The following is a 15,460-nucleotide window of genomic DNA, read 5'->3' on the forward strand; positions in this document are numbered from 1 at the left end:
ACCAGACCATTGTCATGTGGCAAAGTCATGCATTAATTAGGCCCATTGTAATATGGAATTTTCCATAGGGCATTTATTCACAAATGTCCATGGGATTTTTCAAACATCTGCTTCTGCCTGAAGCACAAAGAATACAGTACAATTTTCTGCCATGAGATTAAAAATTTATTAACTGGGTACTAAAAACATAACAATTTAGAACTTCAGGAATTAGGATTCTCCTAGGATTCCATGTTGGCAGTTCAGATGCCACATAAGGAATCCTGAGGCCTGGGGAAGATTCGTCTAGCAAATGTGCATCCTTTCTGATTTTTGATTCATCATCTCAGCAAGTTATTCCTCAGCTATGATCAAGTCAGAGACAAAGAGAACATCTTTCTTCCAAGTTCTGTACAAAAATGTAAGTCTATATTCTTCTATTTACTTCTATATTATGGCATTTTCTCTAAATGTGGACAAATGTTAGTACCTAGAAGCAAGCTTTTGAGATAGGGCCCCAGATTTCAATAAGGAAAATGTTAAATCAAACTATTCATTCTTCCAGCACAGACACTGTCTCAGGAAAGGAAGATCTTCTCCACAGCCAGCATTTGGACCAGTTATGCCTATGAGAAGAAATCCCACTGAGGTTTGATAATAAGGGATAGGAGAGCAGTGAAGACTATAGGGCCAGGAGCAGAACTGGTGAAAGAATCCTGACCATCACTGTATTCATTGCACTCCTCACAGGACTTCATGAAAAGGGAAGGAGGGAAATGGCAGCCTTCCCACAATGACCATAGAACATTCAGTACGGGGAAGGATGGATAATAGAACTGTCATATGGAATGTATTCAGTGTGCCTTGGAAACAGAAAAGGGAGGGAGCAGATCAAGTAGGAAATAATAAATTTCAATAGAACATTCCAATATTCCATCCAGTGGAAATGTCCCTCTGAACAGTGGAGGAGGGAGAGCTCTGAATCATCAATGGTCTGGCACTGAAATGAGATCAGGCAGCTACCTCGGGATGGCTGTGCACATTCACTGATCACAAGTAACACTGGCAGTCCCATGCGAACCACAAAAGGATCACTCCTCTTGTGTAACATGAGTGGGGCTTCTTCCCCTTGTTAGTGTTGACCCTGCTCTGACCTGTTCACTGCCTACATGAATATGAAGAACATGGTAACCCTGAGAGTAGAGTCACATTGTTACTTCTTTTCCCTGAGTCACCTCACAGAGCCCAAGCCCCATTCCATGCCCTCCTGGCTCCCTATTTTGAAGCTCTCCAGGTCCTTATGGCAGGAAGTAAACACACAAGTCAGTGAGATATTGAACGTGCCTGATGGCCCTTCAGTGATGGACATGGACATGTGAGTCTCCATGCAAGGTAGGGTGTAAGACATTGACATTTGCTGTCTGTGAGAAATTACCACCTGTGGAAGATTTCCCCATCTTTTAAAAGGCATTGGGAAAAAGGGGTGAAATACTTTAGGTGGTACAAGGAAGTTAGTCACGCAAAGTAACTCTGAACATAATTACACCCTTTGATGTTTCTTTGACTTCTGCCATCAGAGATAATATATGGGGCCTGTTTCCAGAATTAACTCTCCTCAATCCTTGTATCGTTTGTTTTCTTTTCTTTCCTTTCTTTCCTTCCTTCCTCCACCCACCTTCAATCTTTCCACTTCCTCCTGCCTACCCTCCCTCTTCCTTCCCTTCCTTTTTTCCTTCTCTCCCTCCCTTCCTTTCTTCCTTCCATCCTTCCTTCCTTGCTTCTTCTCTTCTCTTCTCTTCTCTTCTCTTCTCTTCTCTCTCTTCTCTTCTCTTCTCTTCTCTTCTCTTCTCTTCTCTTCTCTTCTCTTCTCTTCTCTTCTCTTCTCTTCTCTTCTCTTCTCTTCTCTTCTCTTCTCTTCTCTTCTCTTCTCTTCTCTTCTTTCTTTCTTTCTTTCTTTCTTTCTTTCTTTCTTTCTTTCTTTCTTTCTTTCTTTCTTTCTTTCTTCTTTCTTTCTTCCCTAATGTTGGTATAAGATCTCATGTAGCCAGGCTGGCATCAAAATTTCTATGTAGTTGAGGATGACTTTGAACTCCTGATTCTAGCCCAAGAGTGCTGAGATGACAGGTGTGTACCACCACACCTTGTTTATGCCATGGTTGGGATTAAACACCAGGCTTCATGCATGCTAGGCTAGCAATCTACCAACTGAGTCACATTTCCAGCCATGGCTTTTGTAGTTCTTCACTCAAATTGCAGCCCTGGGGGAGAATGCACTGATGACCAAAATTCCTTTAAAGTAACCCTCTGAGGTCCGACTGCCTTCCAAACACACCTCTATTTCCAGTTGGAACTAAATGAAGGCAAATCAGGTTCAGGAAATTGTTGCTATAAAAGTGAGTCCATGAGAATAAAGTCAGATAATTTCTATTAAAGTGGGTTTCAATTTGGTGTCAAAATATTTACTAATTCAAGAAAAAAATTAAGAACATGGTAGCTATCTAACTGCTATAATTGAAAAGTTAATGATGTATTAGAAATTATCCTTTACATGACCTTGTAGAAATACAGAATAATTATCATACTCCAGGATAACACAACATTGCTGAATATTGCTCTCATGATATTTGTATGTCTGAGTATATTGCTGCAGCTGAAAATACCATAATGGAAATAAAGACTAAGACCCAAGTGGGGGATTCCATGATTATATCAATTTTTTAAGAAAATGAATATCATCAATATTTCTACTTTAATATTACTTGGGAAACACCCACAATTTATAGCAAAAGTTACACCTTTGTAAGGACTTTTAATGCCAACATCTGTCACTTGTAAAATTCTAGGCAATCAGTATCATCTTAAGTTCCCAAACCTTCAGAGATGCCTCAGGTAACACACAAAAATCACTACAAAATTATCTTTGAGAATCTCACACTTGTCTATTTTCAAAGGATCTCAGCAAACAACACTTGTGTTGAAACATAATTATGGAGGAGATTTCTTGGAAGAGGAAGTTTGGTGAGCAAAGAAAGACACATTTTAAGTGTTTTAGAAATTAGAAAGTCAGAGTTCGAGGGGGTGAGAAAGCTATATCCTGGAACCCTGGCCTTGGTTACATGTTGAGATCAGACATTGTTCTGAGCTCATCTCAGCTAGTCTTTCTGTCACTGCCTCCACATGGGTCTTTTGACAGCACTGGAGATCAGTTCTCCAGTATAATGACTTTGCCTCCCAGTGCAAGTTTCACTTTGTAGTGAAACAAAATTTAAACTGGCCCTGGAAAAAGTAAGTAAGGAATAAGGTCAGGAAAGGCAGGTGGCAGCACAGTGGCTGCCTCATGCCACACAGCTGTGCTGAAACCTAGGCTGGATGATCCTCTCTGGGTCTATTACAGTGATGATAGACTATAGCCCCAGCCATGCATATACACCATTCAGAGAATGATTGGATGAATAAGTTATTGAGAAGCTGAAAGAAGCATTGAGTGGCTTGTGGAAATGACCACTCATAAGTAGAAGAAAAATAAAATAAGCAGCATACTGACGAAAAAACTCAGCCATCAAGTATAGTTTAGATACAATTCATCAGATGTAGCAGACAGAGGGTGAAAGAGAATTGGTACAAGCTGCCTTTCTCTCTTGCCCTCAGGTGTCATGTGCCCCACAGTAAGCAGGGAAGGGCAGAAGAGTGCTTGATCCCTGACGTTGGCCTCTGTCATGCATAGATTTACTTGGTATTCAGAAGAATGGACTTTGGGGCAAAATAAAGTTTATAAACACAAATAGGTGACATTACAGAATAGAATCAGAAGTCTCTTCTAATGTTGATTATAATCAGTAGAGGGGCTTAAAAATAAATGGCAAGTGTGAATTTTGGCATTTGAGTTGACCTAAGGGTATGTTGGTCTTGGATCTCATATGCTTTCTCAGAAAGCTGTACAACCACATATAATCGTTTCAGCCTTTGTCAGCTGATGGTGAGTAGTAATAAGATCAGGAGTCCATCAAGGTGTGGGAGGCTGATGGAGTCCTCTTGAGAATGACCACTCAAGGAATTTTGAGGAGCCATGAACTAGGTAAAAGAATCATGTTTCATGTCCACAGAGGAATGACCAGGCTAAACATGTTCAGCATTGAAAAGAATTTCATTTCACACATCTTTAGGGATATGTGCTTAAGCAGGAATAATGTGACTCTTTAGACAAAGACCAATACAGCCTTCTAGATGTTCTCACCCTTCAGGAAGGGAGCAGTTAGAATTTCTCCCAGAATGGATTCTCATGGGACTTTACTTCTTGATTCCTGAGACTTGGAGCAGCTAAGAGTTGGCCTGGGTAGTGATGCCTAAACTGAAGTTGTACAGGGCTGGAGTTCTCGGTTATACTTTCATGTGCTCCTGGCATAAGACAATGTCCCTCAGCCTCCACACCTTCCTCATGTGACTGGACACCGCTGAGTTGTTCCCCACTTTCAACAGTGTGGCCAAGTCCCTGACCCCAGCCCAATCACCAGGGTCCTTGGGGTTGGCTATAGGCTATATTTCCTCAGTTACATTTCCCCTGCCCACAGACTCTCAAACAGCAGCCTTCTACCCTCATGGAACATGGGAAAGAATCTCAGCCAATACTGAGGTTCTTTAGGATTCTTAATTCAAAAGCCTCCGTTAGCTTGCAGTTATTAGCTTCTAAATGTTCAATATGTGTATTTAGGTGGGGGAAATGTGGGTAAGGGTGAGGCAACTAGGAGGGGTACCATAAAACTGAAGAAAAGAGTTTTAAGGAAGGGGTGTGGGTAAGGCAACGGAACATATGACATATTAGAGGAAGGGGAAATCTTGGAGCAAGAAGGTATGTGGCAGGGAAGTGGGACATAGGAATGGAGAGATAGGGTGGAGCGGGGATAATTAACCCAAATCCAAAACAATGGATGCATAAACATGCTGTAAGGAAACCTGGCACTTAGATAATTTTTTTCAAAATCAAGAAACCCCAGAAAATCAAGGGTCTGGGAAGGTGACTTATTGGTTAAATGCTTGCTTGCAAAGCCTACTGGACTGGTTTGATTCCCTAGGATCCATGATAAGCCAGATGCACAAAGCGATGCATGACTCTGAAGTTCATTTTCAGCAGCAAGGGGTGTCCATTCTCCCTTTCTTTCTCTGTTTCCCTTTTGCTACTTCAAATGAATACAAATATTAAAAATAAATAAAATCAAAGTACTTTTCTTCATAAGTTTAGAACATGGTGAAATCTTTGCTACTTATAGCTCCACGTTATCCACTGGACTCAGTCCTGGGTGGGGGTGGGGGAATCATGCACACTGGAGTCACATGCACATTTCTGCATCCTGACCCTGATGGATTTGGCTTCTATTAGCCTCTCCAGCTGCTCTGGTTTTTATAATAGAACTGTCTGCAGATAAAGGTTAGATGTCCTGTAATCACAGAAGCCAGAAGTCACTGAGCAATCCTAAGCTTTAACAACTCAAAGATGGAAGTTTTACAGGAAATCCCTATTCAGACAAAAAAAATATATATACAATAGAGTTCAAATAATTTCTAGTGTTCAATATAACTACCATTTTTTAAGGACTCATTTCCAATTTAACTTTCTATATGGACTGAAAACTTTCCTTCTTGTTTACCAACTGGATTTATGGCATGGCTTCTGTACTCATTACTTCTTAAAATTTAACTCTGATGAAAAACTGTCTTTTTGCATAACTCTTTTAGAAAGCAAGAAAAGGAAGCACATTGTGACCTTATAAAATATGAAAGATATTTGAGCCACTGTGTGTTCTTAGGTACAAGGAAAATGGATTCTTCTAGAAATTTTGTTACATTTTATTATTTTTTTTTGTTTGTTTATACATTTTAGTGATTGCATATGACTTTACATAAATAAATCATTTTTCAGAACATGTCACCTGAAGATCACATTTTAGTCATTTTCAGGAGATAGAGAGTTCATTTATTTAGTGGATTAATGGTCAAGACCTTATCAAGAACTAGACAAAGTTCCTTACAAAGACAGATGGTGCAAGCAACATGAATTCTTTTTCCAATTTTACTATTAATTCTTTTAGGAGAAAAAGATGTACCAAAACCAAACAGCCGAGTTGATAATATAAATTTTGGGCTGAGCATGGTGGTGCATGCCTTTAATCCCAGCTCTCAGGAGGCAGAGCTAGGAGGCTCACTCATGGCCACCCTGATGCTACATAGTCAATTTCAGGTCACCCTGGCTAAAGAGAGACCCTACCTCGAAAATCCAACACACACACGTACATAAATACATACACATATGCATTCATCCCTTTCTTGCAAGGCCAATTTTTAAAATACAGGTTGTTTACATTTTAGCAAAAATTGGACAGTACAACTACCTCTAATATGACAGCACCATCATCCAACCCACTGTTCTTTAGCAGGGTTCAGAACCCTTCTGCCTCCTCCTTGCCAGATTCCATTTTAATTCTCTATCCATTACTCTCTCAGTGGTCTTATTGCAACAAATTGAAGGTTCTTATAGTGAAATATTTTGCGATTACTTGATATGGTTACAAATGACTTTCTCTGTAACTTTTTGGTAAGCATATTTGCAAGGCTGCTTTCTGAAGATGTCTTCATTAAGGGAAAGATGCAATCACAAATGTAATTTACCTTGATAGAGAAGAAGAAAATTAAGAATAATTGGTAGTCTTCTGAGTACAATGAAACTGAACTTAGAAATATTAAGGATTGCTTCACTGGTTTGCTCTTATGATTTTTTTTTTTTCTTTTGAGAAAGGGGTTTTGCTATATAGCCCCAGAATTCATTATTTTCTTGTCTCTCAGCCTTGATGTCTGGAATTATAGGCATGTGCCACCAGACCTGGCTAAGGATGGCTTCCATGTTTGGACACAATTGAGGTCTGAGGAGGACATTCTCAGGTTCCCATCTGTTGTCCTGCTTTCTACTTCCAAAAGTGTGTGACATGACATTTTTCCCCCAAACTTGGATAATGATTATGAAGGAAAAGGTCAATTCCACAAAATTTATTTTTTCACTCTGAAACTTAATAACAATCTCAAATTTATTAAAGTAAGCTCCAAATATATAAATAACTACAAATGTATAGAAGTATTGAAAGTTACTTTAACATAGTAAACTAAAGCAATATTCAGCTAAAATAATGCATGCATAAGTATCATTTTGTGTTAGTTTTTGTTAAGTTTTTCATTTCAGTTAGTTTTTACAATAAAATGTGATACTACACATTTTTATGTATTTTAAATCTGTGTCACTGAGCAACTACAATGATCTCAATTATTATGAAATGGTTTATTTAATTGAATAAAATATTAATTTTCCATCATACTGCAATATGTTAAGAACTATACAAAGGCAATTTAATCAATATTTATTTATGTCAGATATTTAGAGATACTACGTTTTTGGAGAAAAAAATGAAATTTCATTTATTAAAATAAAGCCTAATGTATTATTAAATATTTTTATCATCAATTTTTAAATATCTTCATATCCTTAAATATCACAATTCAGATAATTTCAGTGCTTGCCTGAAAACATTGGTAGCCACAGTCAGAGGTGCAGAATGACATACAGGATGAAGGCTGCTTACCCTGGTAAACAAAGTGGAAACCTCTGGCAGATGCTCCACTCTTAGCGCTGAATCGAAGCAGAATTTGATTTGATGTTGCCAAGGGCAACGTCTCACCTGGAAATGAAAGCAGATGATACGAGGGCCCCAGAAAACACACAACACTCTCGAAAATAAGAATTAACTTGAAATTTCACACAGAACTTTTAAATCTAAGATCATAAAATTACATGTTTGAGCTTAATACATAATAATGTACTGCACAAATTGCTTTTATAAATATTTTTAAACTCTGTTCTTGCTTTGTGCATTGTACTAAAATGTATTATAATCATTAGGCAAGTGATTTTTTTGTGTATGTGTGTTCATATCTGCGGCATGTGTGAACAGTTGTGCATACCCTGTGCACAAGCAGGTAGAGGTCAGAGAAGGACTTTGGGTACCCACTGATTGTACTTCTTCCTTATTTTCTTAAGACAAGAGTCGTACTGAACCCGAAACTCACCATTTCTCAGTTAGATTATGGAAACAATAAGCTACAATGATCCTCTAGTGTCCAACCCCTCAGCATTGAATTTACAGGCATGTGTAATCATGCCCAACTTTTTACATGGGTACTGGGAATCAAGCTTAGTCCTTCAAACTTGTGCAGCAAGTACTGTCACCCACTGAGTCCTGTACCAAGCCTGATGCATTTTCATCTCCACAAGGGATAATAAGACACACTGAATAGAAAATAAGGTATGTAAAGTACTTTCTTTCCCCTTCCTCTTTCTTTGATAAATTCAACTTTTATTGAGGTGTACATTATTTTTGCACAATGTTGGTAATTAAAATTATAAGGTTTGGTGTTTTTTATACATGAGAAAAACCTTGAAATCTAAACACACCTGCAAATTCAAAGATGATTGAATCTCTCATACATCAAAGTGATAAAAGTAGGAATAAATGATGAGTTTAAAAATAATTGTTAGAATTAAAGAGAAAACTGTTTGAAATTTTACCTGAATGGGAGCCAGACAGTGAGCTGAGAAGCCTGGCCTGTGGGTGGGTTCCATCAAATAACTCAGCCAAGTCATTCAGTGTGGTCTGGAAGTATGCAAACTGCCCAAATACCACTAGAGAATGGAGGGGGAGGGGAGACATGCTCAATAAGTGTAAAAGAGAACATGTTCACATATGTTCTTTCTTTCCCTCAAAGTTTCACTGCTCTGGGAAAAGATGAATAGAAGAGAATTTTCTCTGTTTACTAAGTTTTCACCCATTAAACAGTTTCTTTTTTCTTGTCCTTTTGGTACTTGCTAGGACTGATATTACAATTTTATGTTTAATTTAAATAACAAATTGGATTATATTGTTTCTTTTAAAATTGCAATATTAAGTTGAAAGACTATAAAGACATTCTGGTTATTTTCAGTTTGTTTGTGTCATTTTACTCTGTGTAAAGTTAGCTGGGTCGGGACTTAGTTCTGTGACAAGAAGGTGAGGAACGTACAGCTTGTGAAAGAAGTTGCTCTACCATTTCATGCACGGGGAGCCTCCTCAGTCCACATCCACATTGATAAGCACTTGATCCTTTTACAGGAACTGCTGTCATTATTGTACCCTATAAATTTCTTTATTCTATAGGTGATGCAACCTCTATGGACACTTCACCAAATCAAACATAACTATGCTGTGTACAATTCAAATTTAATCAACATGCATATGCAAATTGATGCAACAGATATGACCATTACAATATTGAGAAAATATGTGAATTAGTATTGAGTTGTAAGACAGTAGGCATTTTCTTCAAATACTACACGTAATTGTTTTTCTAAACTATAGCTTTCACTGGATAGAATATGGTGTTTGTGGCATTAAACCTTTCGGGTTGTATGATTATAATCTAGAGTTAGTATATGGTGTGGCTTTTTGTTCTGCTCAAAACATTGTTGCATTTTTTGATACCCAACACAGTTTTACTAAACATTGCTTTTATAGAGTATAGCAGCTGTGTTACATTGTGATTGATATTTTTTTGTTCCATATTCATAAAAAGACACATTTGTGGTGAGGTTATTGCAGAAATATTGAGCATTTAGGCCACTCTAAAATTATGTTCCTTTGGATACAGGGCCAAGGCTATGACTCCACAGGGGTTTCAGAGGATCTGGACAACACAGAGCTGGAATCAGGAATAGTTCCAAGGATAATCAACCATGTATCATTATAGAGTATGGCCTCAGCACATAGTCCCCACTACTAAAATCCTTCCTGCCTTCTGCAGAACTTGAAGGGGATATCTTCTTCTCTGGGATATGCGTCTATTTGTCCTGTTTCCCTCCACACCTCCTTCTACTCATTATTCAAGTCTTACGTTACATGGCCTCCTTTTGACACAGCAAGATGTACCAACCTTGTCCTTGATAAGAGACCTAGATTAACTGTGAAAGGTTGGGTGCTTAGACCAGTGGGATTGTCTCCTATAGGCTGGGGATGAGGCCAAGAGCTAATATGCTTCAGGCTAGATAAGTTTTCTTAGGTTTTGGAGGCCTGGAGATAATATGTCAGTCATAGACATTTATTGGAATCATATCTTCAGTACATAGTCACTAATGTAGAAATGATCTTTTTCATCATATATTTATTTTATTATATGTTTAATTTCAATACATCGCAGTATTGGGAGTTTTATCTGTTTATTTTTTATCTGCTTACTTTCTGTGTGAGGGATTGATTTCATATTAAAAAAAAAACTTGGCTTTTTGATTTTTTGGATAGAAATTGCCTCCACAACTATTAAAAACAAACAAACAGAAAGCTTGTCTGCCTTGTGCCAGGGACGAACTGGACCTGGTCAGGAACAAGGTCACGTGTGGACATTACATACAGAGCATTAGGAGTTGCAAGGGCTGAAGTCAGTAGGAAGGAAGCCTGGCTCAGATGGAGCAGGGCAGAGGAAATAGCATCAAGTCTCTGGGGTGCTGTCAGGACCCTCTGCCTACATGAGTCTTAGCACGCAAAGTGCTTGGGACCTAGTGATGCCCATGCAGTCTGACGACTGTTCTGCTGCAGCTTTGGAGAGATATACCCTGTCCACCTGGCCCACACTCCTCTGGTGTCCTCCCTCACACATACTTGAAACTGGCAGAGACATTTCTGAAGTGAGGGGACAGAACAAAGTCTGGGTCAGAATCCTACCAGGAGATAGAAACCCTTGACATCATAAGGGACAGGATGCTGTAGGGGATGTCTCCATCATTCTTCATATCATTTTACTCTATTGTTGCCAAAAAGTAGAAATTATTAATAAAAATATAACAAAGAATTAAAAAAAAAATAACAATTTCTTACCAAATTCCTTTGGAACAGTTATAGAATAGATACATATTTGACCAGCTGTGTAATTATGAGGGTAGTTTGGTGACAAAACGACACCTTCTGATCCTGTGTACTGGCCACCACATGGAGCTGGAAACATAAACAATCAAGAAGTGTGAGCTGTGAGGCTGAGTCTGCAAGCATAGCATCCAGCACGCAACCAGCCACTTGTCTGTGGACTGACAAGAAGTTCCAGGGAAATGCTGACTCTACCGTGTTGTCAGGGGCACAATCATGAAACCTAGGATGTGCCACAGTCAATCAAAGCTTCTAACTTAGGAGGGAGTCTGACTGACAATATTCTCAAGACCTGTTTGAGGCATGCCCTAACAATAATGAAAACAGCTACAATACTATTAATAAACTTGGTTATAAAGACAAACAGTGAATTTCAAATGTTCCAGAACTGTCTAATTATATTAGCTGTCATTGTCACCTAAGAGATACAAACACGACTTCAGCTTTTCATAGTTGTTTCACCATGCCCGTGTGTGTGTGTGTGTGTGTGTGTGTGTACATATCTGGGTGTGCAAGTATAGTCTTGTGCATATATATGAATATATGTATATTTATATAATATGTATTCATGGGTGTTTGTATATGTGAGTGGAAAGCATAGTTTTCTTTACATGCTTATAATGCATAACTGTACTCAGAGTGTACACATGTGTACATATCTATGCATGTAAAATATAGTTGTGTGTGCATATATCTATGTGTAGGGTGTTACTGTGTGAGTATGCATGCATGTACACAACTATGTAGATAAGATATATGGTGTGCATACCTATCTCTGTGGAGAGTTATCTGTGTGTATGGTGTGAAAACATGTCATTGTACATGTGAGCATGCATGCATGCATACACATATCTCAGTACATAAGGTATATTTCTCTGTATATGTCTGTGTGTAAGGGATAGTTCTGTGTGTTCACATATTTGTGTGGGGGTGTGTTTATGCATGCAGGATTTAACTCTGTGCTGTGAATGTGCATATATTCACATAGGCTGTATCTACGTGGGTAAGGTGTAGCTGTGACAATGTAGGAGAGCATGCATGAACATAGCTGTGTGATAAGGAACACTGGTGTGTGTACAAGTCCATGTGTGGACTGTACTATTTGTGTGGGTAGTGTTCGACTGTGAGTCTATATGCATGGGTGTACATGCATGCACATAGTTTTATGCATAAGGTATACTCTGTGTTTACATATTCGTGTGTAGGGTATAGATATGTGCTTTCAGCTGAAGTTGTGTCTTGACTTCCCTCCAGTCATCTTTTGACCTTGGTATTCCTTTGCACAAAAAGTAGAAAAGCATTTCGGCTCCTGTGGTAGGATGCTCTTCAGGCTTCATGAAACTAAAAACAAATTGAACCCCAGTCACATGTTCAGATTTTGGGCTAGCACATGCTCTTCCACTCAACTGCAGGGCTGTGGGACTGGGGAGAGTAAAGATGGACCCCTTGCTAGCACCCTCACCTTTTCCAAACCATTTATACTACTCCTGATCTCAAATGTGATGCCGTGGATTCAAATTCAGAATGGTTTCCAGTGTGTGAGGAAGGTTTTGGTTCTTTTAAAATCCTCTCTTTTGTTTTCCTGTTTATTATGACTGGCTCCTACTTTGTTGTATAAATCAATGGGCTTCAGTATGACATTTGTGCCCATGTTGATATCATAAGTGCTTTGAGTATATTTTTCCCTCCCTACTATCCTGTCCTCCCATCTCTGATCCCTCTCCATTCAATACACATTTGTTTATTTATTCTTTATATGACAATTGTCAAGCACTCACAAAACAGAAATCAAAGATAGTATGTTTAACACTCTCAAAGTTAATTATGAGATCCTAACTGACAAATGGAATAATCTCCACAATTAACAAAAGTGAATAGAACGTGGGGAATCTGAGGTTCAGGCACCCTTTTATTGGGTTATCAAGAGTTCATGATTTGTCACCAGATTCCCCAATCATTGCATAGCTGCTGCTTAGCAAATTTACTTCATACTTTACAACAAAGGGAAAATAGCAGAGACAGCTATCTAAGAGCTTTCACCCTTTTATGATCAACTAGTAAAGGTCTCTCTTACCTAAACTAGCCATAGCCTCCATGCTAATATGTTAATTTACAATGATTTTACTCTTTCAAAATACCTACATTGACTACTTTAACATTTCAAATAGAAGTGTTACTTTCACTTTAGATGAAGGATATTTCTGAAACTAATCTCTAAAGTGGAAAGTTTCCAATAGAATATGGGTACTCAATCTACCAGTGTGGATAGATTACTGTTTCCACCTTGGCTACATGAAGTCACCTGGGTCATTTTTTCCCCTCAAAAGTTTAAAAGTCAAAGTTCTAAAAATAAGTATGAAGAATGAATATCTATATTTTAGTTTAATCATAAAACCCAAGTATATTATCTTGAAAATACTTTTACTAAATAAAAAGTGTTCTTAATTCATTTCAAATTTTACAAAAGGGGTGTAAGTAAAATGTGGAACATCCTCACTGGTCTAAGACCATGATGACAGATGATTACATATAAGAAACTCATTCTGACCAAGTACTTTTTCTGAGATTTTTTTCCAAACGTAACTAAAAAGACAATTTTTTCTAGAGATAGAATCAAGTAGCCTTGCCTCATGATCATACAGAATATTATAAACATGCCAAGATAAACTGACAAAGCAGGCTTTTAGACTTTCATGCCCATGGTAAACTACACTCATGCACAGTCTTTCTCAGACACAAGCGACAAGTAAGCTGCAGAGCATTCCAGACATGAAAAAAAAAAATCTTGAAGAAAAAAAAAATGCTTAGAGACCTTTATTGTTTTTAAAAATTATCCTGTCCATAGAGTTGCAAACTACTGATTCTTGAGGTGAAAATGACACAAACCTTCCAAATTATAAACTTTTGTCTCTTCCTACCTTCCTTCTATATCTATCTATCTATCTATCTATCTATCTATCTATCTATCTATCTATCTATCTATCTATCTATTTATGTACCTATCTATCCAACCATCCATAACCTCCTAGAAAGTGTTAGTTTTCTACAGATTTAAAGTACACAAAAATCGGGCACAACTCTCATACTCTTCAGTAAGAGGAAAACACTGCCTGGTCCAGAACTAACAAGAATGGTGAGACACAGTTAGTAACCAAGGGTAGTTCTGTAGACTTCATACTAGTTTTCTGAGTGGAAGACCTCACACTGGCTGAGAATTCCAGTCCTTGTGGACCAGAACAGATCATCTTTAAACTGAGATTTTGCACAAAATGAAGACAGGTGCAGGGAAACTGAGTCAGACATACCCTGGCAGGTGGGCAGTGCACGGTCCCAGGAGGGCTTTCCATCAGCTCCAATCACACACATGATGGACGAAGGTTCCATGATCTTGTAGCCAGAGTCACATTGGTAGTTGACAGTAGAGCCTAGTTTGAAGTCAGTTCCAATCCTGGTCCCATTCATTATGTTTCCTGGGTCAAAACAAGCCTCCCTTGGCTTCTCTGTGTGTTAAATGAAGACAAGTTCTATGAGAGGGGCTTTAGAACTATATAACATAAATTGATTCAGGAAAACACAAGGTAACTTTTCTTACGTTTTACTTACTTATTTATTTAGTAAAGGGAGAGAGAGAGGGAGAGAGAGAGAGAGGGAGAAAGAGAGAGAGAGAAGGAGAGAGAGAGGGAGAGAAAAGATATGATTGGGCTGGCCAGGGCCTCCAGCCACTGAAAATGCACTCCAGACACATGTGCCCCCTTGTGCATCTGGCTAACGTGGGTCCTGGAGAATCAATCCTAAGTCCTTTGGCTTTGCAGGAAAGTGCCTTAATTGCTAAGCTATCCCTCCAGTCCTTCTTACTCATTCTTATAGTATGCAAACATGAAAATATTTAACCCATCATAATTCATTTAAGTCACTAAAGTATAATTTATTATATTCAGTGGTCAAGAATGTAGGCTGACTTACCTGTAAAAACTTTATCACTATTATTATTGTTAATTATTTCATGATTATTTGTTATTCTTGGTCCCTCTGCGAATATGGGGTGGTATATATAGAGATCAGAGTCTCAAATCATTTGTTGAAGGCCTATTTGGATACTTTAAATGGTATCTGGTATGTTTTATCATATGTTTTCCTAATGTTCTTAAAGCACATATAGGTCAAAAAACCTCTATTTTATCAAGGAATAGAACACCATGTCTGTTTTATGTTCTTTATTTGCTTAAAATAAATAGTTTTTAATTTCCTTACTCAATTATTTAGGGAATATGTTGAGCACTAGCAAAGCTGCAAGCACTGCTACCGCTCCATTAACATGAACAGTTTTTGTTTTTCCCATCAAGCTCTGTCCATCCTTTCTGATCAACTTTTATTATACACCTTATTCAGTCTCAGGTGTGGTTCAGTGACTGTCATTTATGCAGCTTTCTGCTTTGTGCCACCAATTTGTGTCCAGGTGGCACGTTTCTTCAGTTGACCTGCATGTAATATTTTTG

The 15,460-nt window shown here is 38.2% G+C and overlaps 1 protein-coding gene across 4 annotated transcripts in view; it reads right to left on the reverse strand.

Annotated features, from left to right (window-relative positions):
• Positions 1-15,460, reverse strand: part of Csmd1 (CUB and Sushi multiple domains 1) — a 1,843,561-nt gene that overhangs the window by 200,295 nt on the left and 1,627,806 nt on the right. For all 4 annotated transcript variants that reach the window (XM_045131039.1, XM_045131041.1, XM_045131040.1 and 1 more), the window contains 4 exons: positions 14,270-14,464; positions 10,920-11,036; positions 8,585-8,698; positions 7,602-7,697 (listed from right to left, as the gene is read on the reverse strand). In XM_045131039.1, coding sequence (XP_044986974.1) covers positions 7,602-7,697; positions 8,585-8,698; positions 10,920-11,036; positions 14,270-14,464 — 522 coding nt within the window. The remainder of the gene's footprint in view (positions 1-7,601; positions 7,698-8,584; positions 8,699-10,919; positions 11,037-14,269; positions 14,465-15,460) is intronic.

Source organism: Jaculus jaculus, chromosome 12, assembly GCF_020740685.1.
Source record: "Jaculus jaculus isolate mJacJac1 chromosome 12, mJacJac1.mat.Y.cur, whole genome shotgun sequence".
In the NCBI taxonomy this organism is placed as follows: domain Eukaryota; kingdom Metazoa; phylum Chordata; class Mammalia; order Rodentia; family Dipodidae; genus Jaculus; species Jaculus jaculus.